The sequence below is a fragment of the Orycteropus afer genome, unplaced genomic scaffold, assembly GCF_000298275.1.
Source record: "Orycteropus afer afer isolate SDZICR_OR568_19922 unplaced genomic scaffold, OryAfe1.0 scaffold00034, whole genome shotgun sequence".
In the NCBI taxonomy this organism is placed as follows: domain Eukaryota; kingdom Metazoa; phylum Chordata; class Mammalia; order Tubulidentata; family Orycteropodidae; genus Orycteropus; species Orycteropus afer.
In genome coordinates, this window is record NW_006921621.1 from 1,160,198 (window position 1) to 1,166,901 (window position 6,704).

General features: G+C 42.0%; 1 protein-coding gene across 1 annotated transcript; it reads left to right on the forward strand.

Moving 5' to 3' along the window:
• Positions 1-201: 201 nt before the first annotated feature.
• Positions 202-6,023, forward strand: LOC103193151 (glutathione S-transferase A4; the record flags this gene model as incomplete). The annotated part of the gene is made up of 5 exons (XM_007936278.2): positions 202-247; positions 2,308-2,440; positions 3,298-3,439; positions 4,089-4,220; positions 5,901-6,023. Coding segments are annotated over 5 exons (576 nt in total), but the record flags the coding sequence as incomplete, so codon positions are not given.
• Positions 6,024-6,704: the final 681 nt, after the last annotated feature.

Consider the following 6,704-nt stretch of genomic DNA (forward strand, 5'->3'; position numbering starts at 1 on the left):
GCACTTCCCTGCCCTAGACCTTTCTCCTAGGAGCCCTGGTTCCTTTCAGGGGGCAGTGATACTAGAAACCAAGATATGGGTGCTGTGTTCTTTTTCTGGCCTTCTTGGGGCAATTTAACTGGGTATTTTCAGACCTGAACCTATAATGACATATTCTTTCTTTTGGGGGGTGGGGTTACCTTGTTTTTCCTTTAGTTTGATGAAGAATTTTTAGAAACAAGAGAGCAGTTGCAGAGATTGCAGAATGGTGAGTATGAAAAGGAAATAGCTGTATTTAATGATTTTTTTGAAACAGAACTGATATTTATAAGAGAGGACAAAGGTGCTGATGACATAAACCTTGAGAATGGTATCCTAAAACCAGCAAATCAAGAGAGATTGCTAAAGTTGCCAAGAAATTGTTTCTTATTCAACCCAAAGCCTGGCAATGGTGGTGGCTGCCTGGTAGAATTTTCACTTTCCCTATGGGCAGACCCTGATTTGATTCCATGCATAGCCGCTGCACATCTGCCAGTTGCTAGGATGCTGGACACATTTTAGCAGACCTTCAGGCTAAGATGGACTAGGAAGAAAGGTGATCTACTGTCAGTGAAAACCCTATGGATCACAGCATAACAGTGTGACCCCAACTGATAATGGGACTAGTGCAGGACTAGACAACATCTTGTTCCACTGTGTGTGCAGTTGCCATGAGTCAGGGGCCAACTCTGAGGCAGTAACAACAACACTCCTATAAGAATCCTCCTCTCACCAGCCATCAGGAGGGTCCCCAGCCTCAACTGAACTTGAGAGGGAGCAGCTCTGCAGGACTATAATGCCACAGTCTATGCATGACCCTGACCTGCAGCCACCAGGCATGTGCTGAGTACTTATCTTCCCTCTACCCCTACCGTCCCTGCTTGAACAATTTCTCTCAGAAAGATCAGCACAAGGCCAGTCCCCATGAGGCAGAAGTTAAAGATGTCCCAAAGTCCAAACTATTGCACCACTCCATCATTTCAGACATTAACTCCTCCTCCTCCTCCCAGTAATTTCCCCAGTCTTAGAGTTCTGTATTTCACTATAGCACCTCACAGAACTCACAGACACCCAAGGGATCATCTCACATAGTGGTGGAGGCTGGCAGGCTGGCGAGTCCCAGGCCTGTGAGTAGGTCTGGAGGATCCTCCTAATTCTCGGGGTTTGATTAACCTTGATCAGCAGATCAGATGACGGCTGCTGTCCCAAATCCAGGGGTGAGATGAGGATGAGCCAAGATACAAAACCAGAGCAGGAGGAAGGGGAATCTTCCCAGGAGATTCATAGGTATATGCTCAAGGAAGCTAAGGGTGGTGATTTGAATTATACCCTCTAGCAAGGCAGGACTCAAGATGCATTCCACCTGTGTTGCCCTAACAGAAATAACCTAAATCCCATCACAGAGTTGATTGCCAGTCATTATAGGGAACGAGTACTACCAGCTGCCCAGCCAAGTTGATACCTGACCTTAACTACCACACCACCCTACACAGGCATGGATAATGGGATTGGCAAAACATCACAGAATGGAGGACAATGGCTAGAAGGGCCACATCAAGCAATTCACTGCAGTCCCCAATCCGTAGCTTCTTGAGGTTGCCAGTATCTTACCCCTGCATCTCTCTCTACCCATGTGGATAGTGTTTGATGCAGATTTGTTGAAGATATTAACAGGCACTTTTTGACAAATGACAGAAAACTTGTGTAGTAAGTGGTCTGTGACTGTAGAAGGGGAGCATTCATGGGTATCAGCTGGTGATGTAGTTTCGTTATCAGCCCTCTCCAGTAGAATGATCTCCAGTGATGGAAATGTTCTCTACTGCCCTCTCCAATATGGTAGCCACTAGCCAGATGTGGCTACTGAGCACTTGAAATACATCTAGTCTGAGGGAGGAACTCATTTTTAAATTTTACTTAGTTTTAATTAATTAAAATTTAGATTTAAATAGCCACACCCAGCCAGTAGCTGTCTTTTTGTCCAATGCAGCTCAAAAGAAATATCTAACTGTGTTCCCCTCTACCTTGTCTCCAGTGTGGACAGCTGTCTTTTCCTGAGGGTGAAAATGAAAAGGGAAGCTTGAGAACACTGTTACTTTCCAGGCTTCTTTTATGGCTAAATCTGCTCTTGTTTGCCCTGAACGAAATTGAGATTATGGGATATCAGGATGGTTTAAACTATTTCCTAAGGGTATGGCCCCACTGTCCCCCTTTATACAAATGACCACTGTTGTGCAGGGCCGGGGGGGGAGGCGAGAAGTGATTATGCGGAATCTGTGCTTCCATTCTCAGGTAACCACCTGCTGTTCCAACAAGTGCCAATGGTTGAAATTGATGGGATGAAGTTGGTGCAGACCCGAAGCATTCTCCACTACATAGCAGAAAAGCACCATCTCTTTGGCAGTGACCTGAAGGAGAAAACCCTGTACTGTGGCCACTCTTGAGTGTTCTCACTGTCAGCTTACTGAGGCCTTAGCTGATTAGCAGACTTTGCAGCCAACATCATCTCCATAATGTCTTGTATCATTAGCGGGACAGGGAGCAAAGATCCAGAAATGGCAAAAAGACCAGTTGAAAATTCAGTTCAGAGAGTCTGAGTAAAGCTTAGAAAACAATTGAACCTCAGGTATTCCGTCCTGTATCTGAGGTGTCATTGTTTCAGGTTTCAACATCTTAAATGCTTTAATTTTAGAGTATTGCTTTTATCTTCCTTGCAAATTTATTGTCATTGATTCATGGGAAGCTGCTGAGACTTTTAGACCTGGGGCACTGTGCATTGGGTTATCATTTGAACTCAAAGCCTGGTTCTTCCAACTCCTAGATGCATGACCCTGGACTGTGTGTTAAGCTTCCGTTTCCTGATGAGTTTCCTTTACAATGGGGACAAAAACAGTGCATGCTTCATAGCTTTGTACATTCAATAAGATAATGGATGTGGAGTGTTTGGCACCATACCTGATGGACACCCAGCATTCGAATAAATGATATTCACTACTTTTATAAATGTGAAGAGACATGCTGAGAGACAGTGAGAGACAGTGAGGGTGGTGAAGCAGGAGCTGGGGAGAAGAGATAGTCATGACAATCATGTTTTCTAATTTGAGGCAGATGTTTCTCCAGATTACATCTAGAATGGACTTCGCAGCTTTGCTCTTAAGAGGCAGGTGTAGGTAAATCCTTCTTAGTACTTAAGTTGCCAGGGCCTTAGGAAAGACCACTTTGAATAGCCAATGAGTTCACAGAGATGGGAGACAGAAAACTGCTTTCTTTCTTTGTTTTAAGGATTGACATGTATGTGGAGGGGACACTGGATCTTCTGGAAATGATTATCATGCATCCTTTCTTAAAACCAGATGATCAACAAAAGGAAGTGGTTAACATGACCCAGAAGGCTGTGATCAGATACTTTCCTGTGTTTGAAAAGGTAGGTAGCAGAGAAGCCTATGAACATGGCATCACTCAACCACAAGGGATCTGCCACAAACACCCTTTTCTGCTCAGTGTGGTATAAAGCTAAGCCCAAGGAGCTAATATTCCTGGGCTCATAAGAGCTGCCGGCAGCCCCCAGAACACGGCCAGATGTCTTGGATACCCTCAAGCTTCACCAGAAGTCTGGAAAGAGAATGGATTCACATATTTATACACAGTCATTCTTTGAATTCACCAAGTTCCCACCTTGTGTAAGACACAGGAAGGCCCAGAAACAACCTCATTCATTGAACAAACATTTGTTGGACAGCTATTCTGTATCAGGCGTCCTGGTGATAACTGGATATGAAGAATCATTTCAGTGTTGTTTCTCTTTCCTTTGCACTTTGTGTTTTCTGTTTTCTTTTCCTCTTCTTTTTACTCTAGCCACTTTTCTGGGCTTCAGAAACCTCTTTTCTTGAACTAGAAGAAATATTAAAAAAAAAAAAAAAATTTCAATTCAAAAAGAAAAGAGAATGTAAAAAAGTATGAAAAGAACAAGGCCCTGGTTCCATCCCCTTCTCAGATACTGCACTAATTCAGTAACTTTATCAGTTTCTCTATGTAAAGTATCCTAATTGATACAAAATCTTGATATCCTGCAGATTTTAAGAGATCATGGACAAAACTTTCTCGTTGGGAACCAGCTGAGCCTTGCAGACGTGATTTTACTTCAAACCATTTTGGCTCTAGAAGAGAAAGTTCCTAATATCCTCTCTGTATTTCCTTACCTTCAGGTGAATAAAAACCATGTATTAGAAGATTGGCCCAGAGCTCTTGGGTCTGGGTTGGCTTAGGGGGTGTGTGTCTGTGTGTTATTTTTTTCGATTCCTGTCAGCAAAGTCAAATGAAAGTACAGACTTGAAATTGTGTTGTTTTGTTGCTCCCCAAGTCCTTAGATTTGAAAAATCATTTACATGTTAAAGAAGTTTTCATCTTAGTTTTGTTCCACAAATATACTCTTGGAGCAAACTCCATATGCAGAGAATTTGCCAACTGAGAGTTTGCACAGAGATAATTTTAGAGAGGAGATATTCCTCATCTGTCAGTCCTGTGTGGACTGATGGGAGGGCAGGAGAGGTTAGCACTGGAAACAGTCTCATACTGGAGCATGACTCCCTTTCTCAGAAATAACGAGGTCTCTAATTGGAAACTCTCAGCCTTAACTTCTCAGAACTAATAAGAGGCAGCCTAAATGTCAACCCAAAGAGTTCCTAGTGCTTTTTTTCCTGGGAGATCCGAGGAGACTCAGCTTGCTCTTGGAGCATTCTGGTAGGATTTATTGTAGAATTTTAAAACAGAAAAGGACTTTAAAAAAATATGCCTTTAATATACACATGAGGAAATAGAGACCCAGGGTAAAGCAGCCAAAATGGCTCAGCTGGTGGTTTCAAATAGACGTTTTAGCCTTTTATCTCCAAGTCCAGTGAACTTTCCTGTTTACTAAAGGAAGCTCTGGTGGTGACTGCTAACCAGAAGGCTGGCGGTTACTAGGGGTCAGCAAACTGCTTATTCATGATATGTTACATAAATAAGATCATACAGTGTTTGTTGTTTTGTGTCTGACTTTACTCAGCATAATGTTTTCAAGGTTCATCCATTTTGTATCAAGGACTTTATTTCTTTCTATAAAAACCCAGACTCACTGCCATCGAGTCAATTCTGACTCATAGCAACCCCCATTGGGTTTCTGATGCAGTAAATCTTTATAGAAGTAGATTACCCCGTCTTCCTTCAGTGGAGCAGCTGGTGAGTTTGAACCACTGACCTTTTGGTTAGCAGTCAAATGCGTTTTCATTGTATGTCTATACACCACCTTTTTAAAATCCATTCATCTGTTGATGGACATTTCGTTTTTTTCCACCTTTTGGCAATTGTACTGCAGCAAACACTACTGTACATGTGTGTGTTTGCATTGCTGCTTTCAAGTTCTCTTGAAATAAGTATGAAAAGGAGTGGAATTGCTGGGTCATATGTTAGTTCTGGGAGCTCTGGTAGCATAGTGCCTAAAGCACTTGACTGCTAATCAGAAGGCTGGTGGTTCAAACCCACCAGCCACTCCTCAGAAGGAAGATGGGGCAATCTACTTCCATAGTGATACTGCCTCGGAAACCCAAGGAGGGGTCGCTATGAGTCAGGTCTGACTTGATGACACATAACAACAACAACAACATGGTAGTTCTGTGTTTAACTTTGTGAGGAACTCCCAGTTTTCCATAGCAACTGCACCATTTTGCATTGCCACTAACATTCATTATGTGTTTGGTTTCTCTACAACTTTGCCAATAGCTGCTTTTTTCCACCATCAGTGAATATTTATTGAACAAATTTTGATGGGCCATTTTATGTAAACTTATTTTCATAGAAATTAAAACCTTTGTTGTTATGCTTGAATTTTTTGTGTTATCCTTTTTCAGGAGTACTCAGTAAAAATAAGTAATGTACCTACAATTAAGAGATTCCTTGAACCTGGCAGCAAGAAGAAGCCTCCACCTGATGACACCTACGTGAGAACAGTCTACACCATCTTTGCACCATAAAACAAGATGCATGTCTGCAAGCGAAAGCTTGCCCCTAGAATTTGCTGTGTCCACTATGTCTTAACTGATGCCAGGCTGCAGTGATCCCAGCTTTGTCATGGTGCTCTATATAGGGTCTTTTGTGTCAAAGAAATCTCTTCTAAAAATATTGACATTTTTTTGTCTGGTGAGTATGGTTATGGAGTCTTTTTCTGAAAACCTTTTTGGGGAGGCTGGTATTTAAGTGGGATCGGATCTGGTTACTGCAGTTAATGAGGACTGACAGAACCTCATGTTCTCCTTTGAGCTCCTTTTTTTCTCTCCTGATCCCATTCTACAATCTCTCTGGTCTCTTCTTAATATTTAGTGTCTAAAAACAACAGTGTCTAGTGAATGACTCTCAACTATTATAAATCAAGTGGTAGTTATGAGTGCAATAGCAATTTGCTGAATAAAGAATTTACAAATCATTGTCCTGTTGCTGGAATGTTTTAATTAAGAATTTTTAAATATAAAATACACTTTCTTTGTGCCATTAAAAAACATGCACATTTGTGAATGAGAGCTTGCCCCTAGAATTGCTGTGTCCATGATGTCTAAACTGATGCCAGGCTGCAGCGATCCCAGCTCTTTCATGATACTATATATAAAAAACCAAACTCCCTGCCATGGAGTTGGATCCAACACATAGCGACCCCTCCT